This window comes from Lonchura striata, chromosome Z (assembly GCF_046129695.1).
Source record: "Lonchura striata isolate bLonStr1 chromosome Z, bLonStr1.mat, whole genome shotgun sequence".
Lineage (NCBI taxonomy): Eukaryota > Metazoa > Chordata > Aves > Passeriformes > Estrildidae > Lonchura > Lonchura striata.
The window spans coordinates 54,646,004-54,661,521 of record NC_134642.1 but is presented as its reverse complement, the minus strand read 5'-3'; the positions used below and the strand labels follow the sequence as shown (position 1 = coordinate 54,661,521).

General features: G+C 38.6%; 1 protein-coding gene across 6 annotated transcripts in view; it reads left to right on the top strand.

Annotated features, from left to right (window-relative positions):
• CSNK1G3 (casein kinase 1 gamma 3) overlaps nt 1-15,518 on the top strand; it is a 104,288-nt gene that overhangs the window by 17,903 nt on the left and 70,867 nt on the right. For 4 of the 6 annotated variants that reach the window (XM_077790351.1, XM_031507303.2, XM_021546216.3 and 1 more), the window contains one exon: nt 2,815-2,855. The exons of 1 other annotated variant lie outside the window; for it this stretch is intronic. In XM_077790351.1, the coding sequence (XP_077646477.1) occupies nt 2,815-2,855 (41 nt within the window). Of the gene's footprint in view, nt 1-692; nt 711-2,814; nt 2,856-15,518 lie in introns of those variants that run through there. One more of the 6 variants, XM_021546220.2, reaches the window with a different exon arrangement.

Genomic DNA, 15,518 nt, shown 5'->3' with positions numbered 1-15,518 from the left:
ATAAAATATAATATGTTTTTAATGTAGTACATTCTGGGGCCTGTCATCATGTAAACAAATGTAGCAAATTAATACTGTAGAGGTATTTAAGAAAATATTGCTGCAGCTCTGACTTAGGACACTAAATTTTGCAGTCTCACTTTTAGGTTCTCTTTTTACTACTATTAATAGTTACACAAAATTGATACATTTTGACATTTACAGTGTTGCATACATGCCTTTGCAGTCTGCAAATAAAGCTGAAAAATTGTTCTTCCTCACTTCCCAAACTTTTGCATACTTGCCTTCAAGTCTTAATTTTTGTTTCAAACCTCTCAATGAACTAAATCAAACCAGCAAGATTAATTCTACATAAAGGTGACTGCAAACTAGTAATTTTTTTGTCTGCCTATTATTTTGGTCTCAAAGTACAGAGCTGATTAAGAATTAATATCTGACTAACTTACTTACTTGCAGCTGTTACAGTGAAACAATGTATTTTATTTTAAATACAATATTCAATTAGTTAAGACTTACAGTTTGATAGTACTGAAATAAAGTAAAACATGTAAGTAAAAGAAATAAGAGGGAAATTATGGGACAGTATATTGTCCTGCAGCAGTCACCAGGACATGTATAGCCTTTCTGATTTTGATAACTGTGGGTTTTGCTTATATTCTAGATATTTCAAATCCCTATTTATTGTTCTTTATGAGGAAGATGTTTTAAATGTAAGTTACTGAAAGCAAAAGTTAGTATTGTTGTTATAGATTCTGATTTAATTTTTATTTTTTTATTTTTTCATTTGGTTTGCTACAGTATCAAGTACTTAGTGTGCACTCTTTCTACAAAGATGTACACAAGGTGCTTATTTTTTTATATGCACTTCTGCATATGGAAATATATTTTGAGCACATGTCCTAAGGTTAAACCTGAGGGACTTAAAGGAGGAATAAAGTTGTAGAAGGATGAAGTTACGGTCAGAAGATAAAAATTCAGTTATATATCAGGAGCTGTTTTTCTTCCATCTAAGAAGAAAGAAGCCACTTCACTAGTGGCTTGGGGGTCAAATGGGAAATTGGATCTGTGTAGCAAATTACTGTCTGTGATCTTCAGCCATTAGCTTGCGAAGGACTAAATTGGTTTGGCTATTGAGCTGTTAATTTTAAGACTCTTTGTTATACTTAAATTAAACTGATATAGTTAAGATAAACTGATAAGGTAGTAAAAGAGAATTTGTGTCTGTTGCCAGTGATGCATTACTCAATACCTGTTATGTGGTTATGGACAGATCAACAGTGGTGTTTTATATATGTATCTGCTGTATTTTAAAGAGATGTTTGTCCTGACTGACCACCTGGAAAGTTAGTGGCCCTTCTGATGCTACTTCAGAATAAGGATGTCATTACAGCTCTTGGAACTCAATGTCCTGTTACTTAATTGTAACTGGGTTTGATACTTCCTCAGAGTAGGTGATGTATATAGCTAAGAGATGGAATGAGCAGGGCTCCCACAAGAGTTTCTGTTGGTGTCTTATAGATTCTAATACCATGCAAAGACGCAGAAACAACTGCAAAATACACTTATCAAAAATGTAACTGATATGATCAGCCAATAAGAAATACTTAGGATGCCTGGATATCCACTCTAGTCCCTACATAGGGGACTATGACCCCTTTTGTGGGTCAGATTATAGCATACTGCTCATATTAATTACGTGTTTGTTGTCGTGAAGCCCTCAGGTTATTTGTTTTTGATTTTTTTGGATTTTTTTTGTGAAGTTTGATCCACTAAGAGATGTAAGCTTTTAATGCATTTTATTTCAGCTTTATAGGAGTACTCTCTTTTTTAAAAGAATCATTAGCAGTTCTTAGTCTTTGACTGTTGGTGTAACTCACTTGATTGAAGTATGTTCGTGGGTCCAACCCTCTGTGGGGCATTCTCTTAAGAGTTGGACTCAGTGGTCCTTGTGGGTCCCTTCCAAATCAGAATATTCTATGATCCTGTGTAACTGTCTTCACAGGGAACTTTTTAGACTTGGTCCATGTCTTTTCCCCATTTGATTTCTTTAACAAAACTGAGCTAAACATAGGAAATTCATACCTGAGTAATACTACAGAGAAAAAAATGAGGATTATCATTAAGAATAACATAGACTAAATGCATTTGAAGATTGTCAAGAAAGAAAAAGTGTTGGAAGTGACAATTTATCCTTTATCTTCTATTTTTAATCTTACACCTATAAAACTTGTTTAACATTTTAGTAATTGCATACAGTTTGAAGTGATGGTTATCGAAAAGTTCTTACCCAGTTACAGAATCCCTGTTAAAGCTGCAGATGCATTTTGCAAGTGGTGTAAGCCTATCAGGAATGTTATTGTCCTGTCCTAAGTTTTAGCTTAGTAAATTACATAATTGAGGAGAAAAAGTCCTCAATTAATTAACCAGTTAATTCTAGTTTTAATTAGTGCTGATTTTTCAAAATTGCATGGTAATTTAAAAATAAATTTCAAATAGTTTTCAGCAATAATTATGAAAAAATCCCATTCTGGTTATTGTGATTTACCAATTTTCAAGCTTTTTTAGTTCAAAAAAAATCACAAACTTGATGACATATCTGAAACTCTCTGTGAAATTTTCACCTCTTAAATTATTCAAGGAAAAATTATTTTTAAATTAAAGTATTGGTTTAATAAACCTACATATTGTAAGTCACTGCCAGAACACTAGCACCTTAGATGAAAAATATTTTGAAGACTTTCTTGGTATTTAAATGGCATTTAGTTGAACAGAAAAGCCAGTGTCTCACATTCTTGTTTTTATTCTTTTTTCAAGGGAAAAACTTATACACAAATGACTATGTGGCAATTAAGCTGGTAAGTTAATATTTTTTAAAGGATTTGGGATGAAAAACTAATTGGATTTTTCCTTTCAGATGTTAATGAGTTGATTTCTTTAATTGAAACATTTAATAGTTTTGTATGATTTCATTGAATTAGATAAAAAGCAATTAGTGATATATGTAATTGTGTTGTTTGGCCATATTGGGTAAAAGTAGTTTTTAATTATTGTCACTGTTTTCAAGGCTAAATTGGTGTTTGCAAAGTCAGTGATGGTTTAGTGCTGCTTCAAGGATGCACACTCTACAGCAGTCATCTTAGTAGATTCCTTTGTTGTCCAACAAGTAGAGGAACAAGAAGTTTACTGTGAATCTTAATATCAAATGACTATAGGGAAACTCCAGAAATTCTTGAGACTGCATGTGTTTTAATATCCACACTCCTGCCCCCAAGTAGTTTTCATCTCTAACTGCTGGTATTTACATATCACTTTGGTAGACATGTTTTATTTGCAATGCGGTGTAGTATGTTTACTTCTTTTTCAAACATGATACTTTTGGATATTGTGTTAATACATAATTGTTTGGCTTTTTCTCAGATCATCGGAACTACTTTGGTTACACTCTATTTTGCTTCTGGATTTTTTTAACTTTCTGGTAAATGACTGTTGTCATAACTGAAGTCTTTCATGATGACATTCACTTGGTTACTTCTCATAATTGAAGGATTTTTAGGACTTCTTGTTGCTGCAGTAGCACAAAACTTTTTGCATAGAATAGTATGGTTTCATAAAGTGAAAGGTAAACTCTGGGAACAGAAATGCCATGCATTTTGATAAGAAACCTGATAAACATTACAAACGTAATAAACTCCTGAAAAATACTGGTATCACTCTCCTGCTCTCTACTACTGTCCTAATTTTTGGAGTAGTAGAAGTGTTTAAAACATGCAAATTATGCAAAACATGCAAATTGAGAGAGCAATGTTGGATACAGTTTTGAGGTTATTGTGTGTTAAATCAGATTTACACTAATTTTGTTTCAATATATCTTGAACTTACTCTGTATGTCTGGTGAAAGTTGAAAATAGTCGGGGAATTCTTCTACTTAAAGGCTGTCTACTACGAAGCACTTGTAGAAATACATTGCAAGGTAGTGAGGATTTTTAAGCACTAATTACTTGATCATGTAGAGCAAGGCAACTTTATCTGATCGATTTTTTCGATAAAAACTTTTTTATGACACGTACAACTTAGTAAGCGTGGCTACCATTTCAGCCCATTTCAGCTGTCACAGGTGATGCTTGTCATTGTCAACATTTACTTTTTTGATTTCCAGATATCTCAATCTTAGAGCTGCTTGTTCCCAGCTGAGTTAAAAGCTTGAAGCAACTTTATTAAGTAATTTAGTTTGAAGTCACTAAAGAGCAATTAAGTATATATGTAATTTACTACTATTGCTGAAAGAACTCTGACTATGTAGTGACTTCCACTTTTCCTCTTACACTAGTGGCAGGAAAAGCTGTAATGTCTTTGCAATGAAAAACAGATGAAGGAATTATAATGATAATCAACACTGCAGCTTACATCATCATAGTAAGATAAAAATACATTTATTAGCAGGTAGAACTAGTGGATTCTTTTAATATGGTTCTCCCTTTCTTTTATTTCCGTATGTATTTCAGATACATACTTATTTCCATATTGGAAGGGATTTGAGTCTCAAGGTTCAGTCTGCTAAAAGCAGCTACATCAAACAGTGGGATTTATTTGGATTTTGTATTTTTTCCTGTTCTTCTCCTTTTTGAGACAGTGCTGGGACTTTTTTCTAACAGTTATAGATACAGTGGCATATGATCCTTTTCCTTTTAAAATGTAAGTTTTTGTTTTCTCTGGCACTTTTACTTTTGTGCTTTCAGAGCAGTCATTAGGCTTATGTTTAGCTCTTGTTTTGTTATTGTAAATGAGACGCTTAACTTCCTCTCTGTATTGCACCTTTGTAGTTCAAGTTTAGCCTTCCTGAATGGGGTTATTTGAATTAAGTTTATGTTGCAGTCTAAGCAGTTACCCTTGGCAGGTGTGGTTGTTGTAATCTCTCTTGCAGTATCCTAAAATTGTATTTGCATTCCTCATGGTAGCATTCCAGTTTTGACCTACTGTTGTCTTACGAGCAGCAAGATATCTTCTATTGTATATCAATGGTAACCATATACTCTAGTGCAGAAGGACTCTGTGGGTTTCTCTCAAGTGCAGTGAATGGCTGTGTTTATACAGCAGCTTTCAGGAATGCTTGCATTTTTAAAATAAGTGTATTTTACAAGTGCTCTATTGACTCAAACTTTTTAATTGTTTTGAATTAATAGTTCCCTTGTGCATAAAATTATACAAACATTGTCTTGTTATGGTACTTAGGGCAACTTCAGGACTTGTGTAAAAAATAGCTTAAACAGTTTTTTTATGTGAGGTCTAAGCGTTATACAATATATGCATTTTAACGTATAATGTTTAAACATAAATGCATAAATTTAATTTGGTAGAACAACTACAGTTCCAGAATCTTCCTCTTCATCTGTCTTAATTCATTATTGCCTGTTCTGGTTGGACACATACTCCAGCTTGAGAGGTCAGAATAGACTTTTTTAAGAGCTATAATGAAACTTTTTAAGAGCTGGGCTTGTACCAGTTCAGTGCTGTGTAGTGGTGTTTGTATGTTTCTGCTGGTCTTTTAGTATACAAACTGATTTCTTGTGATCAAGTGATTCTTTAGGAATAGCTGTTTGGTGTGTAAAAGTTGTACCTTTCCTGCTCACCTCTTCTTATTGTTAGATTTACTACTTTGTTACATAACCCTTACATGTCCTATTCACTATTCAGCTTTTCTTTTTCCTTTATTATTTTTCCCTTTCCTTTTGACATATTTCTCCATTGCTCAAATTTATCTCCTCTAGCAGATGCTTAGCTACTACCAAAAGACTAGCTAAAGGAATTTCTGCTTGAGCATGTCATGACCTATCTGTAGGGGCCATGATGTTCATTATAAATTCTCATCAGGATTCAACAAAAACACTGGACATGCTTTAGGGAGCTCTTGTGCTTTTTTGTGTGATCATCTTGTGTCTGGCAACCAGTCCACTATTTGTACTTAAAAGGTGTTGGCTAACAGGCCCTGATATTTGAAGGCTTCCACAAGTGCTAGGTTGCAAGCCTGTAATTTTTACAGTACACTTTAATAAACGCTCAACACACTACTTAAAGGTGTTGGCTCACAAACCCCAACATTTCTACAACTCCCCACTCCCACAATAAACTTCAGTATGGAGTAGAAAATGATAGCTGTGCTTTGCCCAGACAGAGTCAAGGGAGAAGAGAAACAAAAGCAGAAAAGGAAGAGAACAAAAGAATACCATCAGTCCTTAGATCCTGCCTTGGTCTCACTTGTGTGGCTGGTCCAGAGCTGGGAATTGTGAAAGAGAAAGAGAGGAAAAAGAAAGCAGTGGAGTCCAGTCTGCTTCCTTTCATATTTAACCTGGTGCAGCCTCTTACATGTGAGAGTTTTTGTGCTCTTTTTTTCTTGGATGCATAGCCAGCCCTTGGAGCCCTCCTCCAGGGAATGAGCATAGGGTGGGGAAGTGAGTACAAGTCTCCAGATGGAGCAGGGAGTTGGCTCAGCACTGTGCTGCCCCACCTCAGTGAGGCCGTCTTCCAATTGCAGCTTTTCTGCCAGAACAATCAGAATGTTTGAGACAAAACATCTATATCACCCAGTGGCTCAAATATTCCTTACTATTGGTTGGACATACGGCTCATCTTTGGCTGTGGTGATCTCTATATATTATATGCAGGGCTAGGAGAGGGAGGAAGCAAGACAGTATGCAGCTAATCAAAGTTGCAAAAAAGGGTTATGCTCATCATTAAAAACGGAAATCCCACCAATTTTACAGTCCCCATTTGTGTCAAACACTTTCCCCACCCCATGGTTTAAAACCAAAAGAAATCTGGCATCCAAGGCTTGATTCATTGAACAAGTTATTTGGTTGCAGTGCTTGGAATTGTTCGGCAATGTGGTCAGCAGCTTCCTTCATCTTTACTCAGGCCTCTTCAGTGGAAGTTGTAGTATTGTGGATGGTGACAGAAATGGTGACCCCTTTGATGAGGCTGAGCATCCCATGTAATGCTTGTTCAATAATGGGTACACTGATGCATCCATCTCTGAAGGATTGTCAAATTGAACATTGATAGGACACAGGGAAGGAATTCAGGCACCACATTTCCATTCAGCATAGTATTCTAGTGATAGGCATAAGATTTTTCATCTGAACTCCTCCAAGCCAACCCCAGAGGGGTTGTATATTTCATCATTCTTCAATTATAATTTTCAGTAAGATTTCAGGTACTAAACTGAAAAATGTACAGAGTGTTGGTTCTATTACAATTTTAGCAAGCATATCTTGCTAAAACGTTTTATTCAAAGTTCTAATACCAAGTGTGAACCATATTTCAGAGGAGGTCTTCAGGTCAGGTGTTACAAGTACTATACATCACAGTAGACAAACTTACAGGCAACAGAAAGAATCTTAATTCCTTCTTGGATGAAGCAGGGCAAGGCAAAGCCCTTGGCTGTGAGGCCTCCATATACTTATTCTTGTATTAGCTCCCAAACTGAGTTAGAGTCTTATTATGGTAGTTCTTGTTTAACAGGATGAAGATTAAAGGACGCGTTGCTGAAACATCTTGGGTCGGTAGTGCTACATACAGATTGTAAAACAACAGCAACATGTAGTTGCTGTTAGTAGTCAAAATGCTTGATCAGTTAATGTCAGTCATTGCTTTGTCATAGTTCTTGTAGGAAAAGAAAAAAGGGAAAATGCCTTGTTCTAAACCAGTAGTTGAAAAGAAGGTACTATCCACTGATGTGAACACAATGCTCTTTATCATAGGCATCGGTAGCTATCCACAAGTAACTGCTGAAAGGCTTTGAAGTCACTGCTCCAATAGTGAAAAAATCTGCTAAAACTGATTGTCCTGGGCTTAACTTTAATTGCTGATGTTTAATTTGATCTCTGGTTTTCCTTTTGTGAAAGATACAATTTATTCAATTTCCTCTGGCCCATTCCTGTACCTGGAGCAGTAAAGTGGTTGCTGTTGTCTCTGGGTGGAATTGGGCTTGAGTAAGTATCTGAACCACTGCTTTAAAACTCTGTACTTTTGCCTGTGCCTAAACTAAAAACTTCCAGTAGGATTAGTCTGAGCCTCCATATTTGAGGTGGGAATATATACAGCTTCTTGCTTCTCCTCATTTAACTTAACCTGCAATAACTTTGATGTTTTGGTTCTGGTATATCGCACGATTTGGTAACAGTTTGCTGACCCTGTCTGTCGTCTCTGATTTCAGTTTTAGCTAGTGGTCCAGAATCCAGGTGCTACATCCTGCAATTTTCCTCATGGAGGATTCTCTCATATGCATCCTGAAGCTGTATGGAAGCCTTGCTAATATGACATGTTTGACAGCAAACAGCCCTTCTGCCTTCAGCATCTTTTCCTGATTGCTCTCAGCAGCAAGCAGCTCCATCTCCTGAGGCCTGCACTCCCTTTCCAGGAAACCTAAACCCCCTTGACCAAAAGGCAGCCCACTGCGTGAGGGACTAGGACTCTTAAGGACCATTTACCTGTATGAAAACCTCAGATTCTCAGTATCACTTGGCCTCTTCTTCTGCAGCTTAATTCTGCTCTACAGCAACTGCTGCCTACACTTCTGTCTTTACTATGGCCACTTTTCTGGCTTTAGCCTCTTCCACAGCTGTCTGTCTCCTTGCCCAGCACTCCTGTGGTTCTCTCCTTCTCATCCTCATCTGTCACTGAGACGCTGTTGAGGCAGGATGGGAATGAATAGACTTGGTTCAGAAGGCTGAGAGTATAACTCTGATTTATTTGAAAATACATTTCTCTTTTATACAGAGCTTCATGCAGACCAACTCTATTGGTCCTGAAGTAAAAACATCTCATACTATTGGTGTGCAGTGAATGACATACAGTAGCAAAACCTAACTATAAACAGTGTGAACAACAAGAGAGATAAAGAACTTATTTACATTCTTTCTTGATAGTTTCACAGGCTTCTGCCTGGTTAGAAATTTTCCGTTTTCTTTTTGACGGAATCTGAGACCTACACATTACTGCTTTTGATTCCTTCACCTTGGGTGTGTCGCTCTCTTTGTTTCTAAAAATCCAGTAGCTTAATCTTGCCTTTTCATTTCACATACTAGTTCCTTATCTGAGCACTTGCGTAAGTCCTTGTACTCCAAAGGCCACCTTCACATCCCTACTGTGGTACCCAGCACATCTTTATATATATACACCCTTAGATTGGGTAAGGTCCCTTTTCTATATTCAGCAAATATTCCAATTTTGCTCTTTCATTTTTCTCTCTATCCAAACATCTCTGGAAGTGATCAGCCAAATCTCTTGGATGTTTTTTAAGAGCTCAACCAAGACTTTCAAATATTTTTGCAAATGTTTTGCAGCTGAATTTTGTAGCAATTTGTCTCTCTCTTTTGCTGTCAAATATTTTTGTAAAAAAAAGTCTGTCTCATCTTGCTTTCTGTATGAACATTTTTGTAAAAGAGTCAACCAAATTTTATAGAAATGTCTCTCTCTCTTTGCTATCTAGACATTTTAGTAAGGAGTCATTAATCTTTTTGTATTTCCATTAGCATGACACATAGTACTCTACATATGAAGATGAGCGTAGGTCATACTTTCCCATAAAGGGGAAGGGGTCCATGCTTGGAATTTCCTGAGCCGTCATGTCCTGCTTCTCCCTGTTCCTGGTTCATCCTGTACCCCAGTCGGAGATGGGGATATCTGAGTCCATCCAGCTAAAAATAGCTCAAGAGCTGTTCAGTCCCTCTCAACCTCAATGCCAATTTACTGTTACAAGCCATTGGTAGTGTGATGTTTGTTGTAAATTCTTACCAGTCTAAGTGAAGTCACCAGACCACGTGCTGGGGAACTCTTGCACTTTATTGTACAGCTGTTACAACTCTGGAACCCGCACTATTAGACTCAAAATGTGTTGGCTAACAACTCCTTCATTTTGTACAGAGCGGGGAAAAGTATGTGCTTTGCCCAGGCAAAGCAAGGAATGAGAGAAATTAAGGTGAAAAAGAGAGAGGGAGAATGAAGAAGTTCACCATCTGTAGATTCCTGCAGTTAGTCCTGCTGCAAGGGTGATCCAGAGGTGAGATAGCAAAACAAAGAAACGGAAAGATACGGAAAGAGTCATGAAGGGGGTCCAGTTCACTTCCTTTTATCTTTAACCTGATGCAAACTCTTATGTAAAAGAGACTTTTCATGCTGTTTTGTTTGCACATGCACAGGCAACCTTTTGAGCTTTTCTCTGGGAAGTCAGTTGGGAGGGACTGAGCAGGAAGCTGGCTCAGAACACTGCTACTCTATCTCCATGGGACCCTTTGTTTTGCTCACGTTTTACCTGTCATAACAGTCAGAATAATTGAGACAAATTATGCTTATGCTTAGTCTTCCATGGAAGACCCATGTGCTTCTGGAAATACATCAATTTTTCTTTCTTTGGGTAAAAGATAGGAAGTTACAAAGTAGTAATCACTGCCTTTTAAGCTGTAATCTTTAATTCACCGATTCACTAGTCCACTCTTAAGATTATAATTGCTGAAATTGTAAGTGAAGGCTGTGTATAGAAATAAAGTTGCACTTTGCTTCAGGGTTGTAATGTTTTATCTCTGTTTTTTGTTTTTAAGGAATAACTGTGGTCTGGAGTCACACCTTTTCAGAATCCCTCTAGGATATGTAGTAAATCCAAATGTAGTGCAAGTCTGTTTAATAGACTGTTCTTTTCCTGTAACAAGAGCCTAACTCTTAAGGAATTTTTTTCCTGAAAATGGCTTTTGTTTGACATTGCATACAAATGTGTAAAGCAGACACAGAATGTAAACTGAGATGAGTTCTCACAGAATTACTAAAACCATGAAACGTAGGTAATAGCTGAATGTTTATATTGTGCTTTGGCTTATTAAACTTTTTGAATATTACTACCTTACAGTTCAAGTAAACTGCTTTTTCAAAGTCCCTTTAACAGGAAGTAACTTGAAAATTGAATACTATTTTATTCCATGTATTTGAGACAAAGTAATTGTAGAAAGAATTTATAATGAATGTAAAACAGATTTCACATTTCAGGTGTCTTTATTATTGTGTTTGAATGTATAAGCATGCCACAGAAGAAAAAAGTGAGGTAAAAACCTCTCTGATAAACTAAGGAGTAGTTGTTCCTGTCGCTCAGGTAACTGGGGCTCAATAAGCTGCACATTAGTTCTTTCATGGCAGCAAGAGACCATGTTCTTCATTTAGAGAGAAATGGTCTTTTGCAGGGAAAAGAATTTGTCTGTTTTAATAATGAAGCTGTGAAATAATTAGATGTGAATATAAAAGCAATGTAGGGAGGGTGGCATACAGAACTTTGCAGATCCCAGAACAGTTTTTCCGGGATACTTCAGTGAAAACATGGGCTTATTTAAGTAAACAAAATACACTAGTTTCTTTTAGTAAGAGGAGAAGTTGGCTTCAAGCCACTCTGGGATTAATGTGATGTTTGAACAGTTATGTAACACTCAGGCATATTTTTATATGGTGAATTGTACTAAAAGACTAGTGAAACCAAAGAGCTATGATTTGCTATTTCTTTATTACTGACTTTTCTTTTTAGACTTGTAGGTACAGTATTGTATTCTTCATGCTTACGTTATGGTGAAAGATTACATTTAACGTTCTTTTGTCTTGATTTATCTGTTTCTGTCTTTTCTCGTTTATGTATAGTTATTGTGTGCAATAGAGTGGGATGTGCAGAAATAATTCTAACCAAAGAGGTTATTGTACTTGCCCTTTTACAAGTTTTGTTGAACAAGGTGATGTGTTCCCTTTGCATGTTTGGAACGACAAGAAGCTATCTAAGCCATTTTACAAAAATAAGGCAGTTCCTAAAGGCTGTCATTCAGTAAACTAACTACAAATACATATTGCCATATTTCATTTTGCTTTTTCTGGAGGGGATAAAAGTGTTTAATTGTCTCTCTGCTGAACAAAGGTTTAGCTTTAGTCTTTGGTTATGTGTTTTGACTGTTCAAGGACATTGCCTTCTGGAGATTTGTCAGGACTGTTTTCTGCTGGGTCAAGCAACATTCATAAGAGGGTGTGTGTGTTAGAAATTGGAAGCTATTTTTTTTAACCTAGAATTTTTTTAATCTATTCCTGTAAATTTAATACATACAAGCTGTTTTTCATCCTTTTAATGGGACCCTGTTAAAATCATGAGGGGTTAAGTGGTTAATGTACCACTAATAGAGACAAAACTGTATAACTGAACAAAATAAAACTTCCTGTAAGCAAGGGTTTTGAGTTATTCTAAGAAGCAGACATGCAGAGTTGTGTGGACTAAAATATTTTTTCTTAGCTGCCAGAATCCTAAGTTTTAATTAGGCACTGTGTAGAGTATAGTTTATTTTGCAACTAACAGACTTGTATGCTACAAGCAAATTAATTGCTAAATTTGTGTTGTTTCCTAAAAGTGTAAAATATTTCAAATACGTTATAGTGGGTTTCATCATGTCTCTAAAAGCTGAGTCCTAACGGTTGATAGTTGTGCTGATTTGCTTTGACTCATTGTCTTGGTTTGAAAAGTTGGGAGTCTGTGAAGGAAGGCAAGAGCCTCCTGTGAACTGGAAAAGGTAAATCCCCTCCCTCCGAATTACCACAATTTCAAAATTAAAAGGCTCTCAGGCATAGATATGGGAATGGGAATAACAGTTTTTTACTAGGAAAAAAAAAACAAAAAAAATGTAATTAGTACAAACAAAACTACCTGACACCCTGAGGAGTCAGGGTGTTGGTAATAGTCCAGTTAAATGGTGGCTGCTCCTCCTGGAGTGGCAGATGAAATGCTGCTGAAGTGATGATCTGTAGAAGGGTGTAGTTTTCTCTGAAAGTCTGGTGATAGAGTAGATAGTCCTGGTCTTCCTCTGGGGATCCAGCGGGGAAGAAGCTGCTTCTCTGGGAATCCAGCGAAGACGCTGCCCTAATGTCCCAAAAATGCAGGTAGGGATGCTTGGCTTCTCCCTGTGGGTGGAGCATCTCACAGTGGGATGATATAACTTTACTAGTCATGCAGTAAGTCATTCAATGGCTCATTAACAGAAGATACCTCCCCGGAGGGAGACATTGTTCTTGGAAGAGATAAGAAAACTGCCTAATTTAAGAGGCGATACCTGCCTCCTCCAACAGAGGGCAAATAGAGTACATGCTTATCTTACAAGCCAGGACATTATCCACCCCTTATTCTATTTCCATCTGCATCACAATGAAATCTTACACTCAGTTCTCACTTAAGATTAGGTTTTCCTGTGGTACACAACGGGTTTTCCCATCTTTCTGCATTACCCACCAAGTGTAACCAGGTCTTTGAGCAAAAACAATCCCATGGATGGGTTTGTTTTTGCCTGAGGTGGAATTAATCCAAACAGTTTTTCCTAAAATACCTTTCATATGTACCACAGGGACTTTATCTCCATCTGCTGTGTGCAAAGGTTCTGACTGGGCAGGGCCAGCTCGATTGACATACCCTCAGGTGTTGACCATCCAGGTTGCTTTTGCCAGGTTAATTTCCCAGTTTCTAAATGTTCCCCCACCAAGTGCCTTTAGGGTAGTCTTAAGGAGTCTGTTGCACCGTGCAACTTTGCTGGCAGCTGGACCGTGGTAGGGAATATGATATATCCATTCGATACCATGTTCTCTGGCCCAGGTGTTGATAAGGCCGTTCTTGAAATGGGTGCCGTTGCAGACTCAATTTTCTCAGGTGTGCCATGTCTCCACAGGACTTGCTTTTCCAAGCCTAAGATGGTGTTCCGGGCAGTGGCATGAGGTACAGGGAAAGTCTCCAGCCATCCAGTGGTGGCTTCCACCATGGTAAGCACGTAACGCTTGCCTTGGCGTATCTGGGGCAGTGTGATATAGTCAATCTGCCAGGCCTCCCCATACTTGTACTTGGACCACCGCCCTCCATACCATAGGAGCTTCACCTGCTTGGCCTGTTTGATGGCAGCACACATCTCACAGTCATGGATATCCTGAGAAATACTGTCCATGGTTAGATCCACCCCTCGGTCTCGTGCCCACTTGTAGGTGGCATCTCTGCTCTGATGACCTGAGTCATCATGAGCCCATCGAGCCAGGAACAACTCCCCCTTATGGTGCCAATCTAAGTCTATCTTTGACACCTCTATTCTTGCTGCCTGATCTATCTGCTCGTTGTTTCGGTGCTCCTCATTAGCCTGACTTTTGGGGACATGGGTATCCACATGACAGACCTTCAATGTTAGTTTCTCCACCCGAGAGGCAATGTCTTTCCATATATCAGTAGCTCAAATTGGTTTTCCTCTATGTTGCCAGTTGGCCTTTCTCCACCTTCCCAGCCAGTCTCACAGAGCATTGGCTACCATCCACGAATCAGTATAAAGGTAGAGCTTTGGCCACTTCTCCCTTTCAGCAATGTCCAGAGCCAGCTGAACAGCCTTGAGTTCAGCGAGTTGGCTTGATCCACCTTCTTCCTCGGTAGCTTGTGCAAGTTGCCCTGTGGGGCTCTGTACAGCTGCTTTCTACTTCTGGTTCATCCCTATGATGTGACAGGAACCGTCAGTGAAGAGAATGTAGTGTGTTTCCTGCTGGTAGTTGGTTGTATGGTGGAGCTTCTTCAGCCCTTGTCGCTTGTACCTGGTCCTCGTTGTCAGTGAGACCAAAGTTTTCACCTTCTGGCCAGTTCATAATTATCTCCAAAATCCCAGGGAGATTCAGGTTTCCAATACGGGCGCGCTGAGTGATGTGGGCAATCCATTTGCTCCATGTGGCGTCAGTGGCATGGTGGGTAGTAGGAACCTTTCCTTTAAACATCCACCCCAGCACCGGTAGTCGGGGTGCCAGGAGGAGTTGTGCTTCCATGCTATTCACTTCCAAGGCGGCTTGAACTCCTTCATAGGCAGCCAAGATTTCCTTCTCTGTTGGGGTGTAGTTGGCTTCGGACCTTTTGTAACTTTGGCTTCAGAATCCCAGTTGTCGGCCTTGAGTCTCACCAGGCACCTGCCAAAGGCTCCAGGACAAGCTCGGCTGCAGAGTAGAGCACGTTCTTGACCTCTGGTCCTGTCCTGACTGGGCCAAGGGCTACAGCATGAGCAATCTCCTGCTTGATCTTGGTGAAGGCTTGTTGCTGCTCAGGGCCCCTGTGGAAATCGTTGTTCTTGTGGGTAACCAGGTAAAGACAGCTATACTCGGGAATGTGCATTCTCCAAAAACCTATGGCAGCTAGGAAAGCTTGTGTTTCCTTTTTGCTGGTTGGTGGGGACATAGCTGTGATTTTGTTGATGAATTCAGTGGGAATCTGGTGTTGTCTGTCTTGCCATTTCACTCCCAGGAACTGGATCTCTTGGGCAGGTCTTTGCTCTTCTTGATGGTGAAGCCAGCTTCTAGTAGTATCTGGATGATCCTCTCACCTTTCTCAAACACTTCTGCCGCTGTGCTCCCCCACACAATGATGTCATCAATGTATTGCAGGTGTTCTGGGGCCTCACCCTTTTCTAGTGCAGTCTGGATCAGTCCATGGCAGATGGTGGGGCTGTGTTCCC